At 35.8% G+C, this 564-nt stretch overlaps 1 protein-coding gene across 1 annotated transcript in view; it reads right to left on the bottom strand.

Annotated features, from left to right (window-relative positions):
- LOC119588612 (ufm1-specific protease 1-like) overlaps window positions 1-564 on the bottom strand; it is a gene marked incomplete at its 3' end in the record, with an annotated part of 4,574 nt that continues 4,010 nt past the window's right edge. The window contains 1 exon segment of the mRNA XM_037937252.1: window positions 1-450. Coding sequence (XP_037793180.1) covers window positions 301-450 — 150 coding nt within the window.

The following is a 564-nucleotide window of genomic DNA, read 5'->3' as shown; positions in this document are numbered from 1 at the left end:
AAATCAATAGAAAAATCACTATAAATAATTTTTCTCTTTCTAACTGATGATTGAAGGAATGCTGGTATAATCATATTGAAGGCAGTCAATGGTTTAAAATGAACTGGCAGAATCTTGCCCATCAGCATTCTCCTTTCAGCCTCATTTCACCTTAAAAATTTACAGTACCATAGTTGTCATGTAATAATCTTTACCAAATTTGTTCCTACACACACTGAGTGGTCCACTCTACCAAGTGTAGGGAATAAGCCAAGCACATAGGTATATCTTGCAGCTTGACTTTGAAGGTCTTCCACTAATTTATGAACTTTCTAATGACTTGGCAGTAAACTGAGGTAAGCAAAGATTATAAAATGAGGAAGCCTGAAAATCAGATATGGACTGCCACTTTGCCCACTCGCTTGCTTGTAGGGATGCAACGTCCCTTGCTTCACCCCAATAATGAGGGTCCTGTAGGCAAAAATTGGCATCTGTTACTCTCTTTACTTTCTAGTGTTAGATTTGAAGGGCATAAAAAGTAACTCTATGTAACATAGAATTAATTATGTAAAAAAATATTCAAAT

The sequence above is a fragment of the Penaeus monodon genome, chromosome 24, assembly GCF_015228065.2.
Source record: "Penaeus monodon isolate SGIC_2016 chromosome 24, NSTDA_Pmon_1, whole genome shotgun sequence".
NCBI classification, from domain to species: domain Eukaryota; kingdom Metazoa; phylum Arthropoda; class Malacostraca; order Decapoda; family Penaeidae; genus Penaeus; species Penaeus monodon.
The sequence above is the reverse complement of the archived record's forward strand: the minus strand, read 5'-3'. Positions and strand labels throughout refer to the sequence as shown.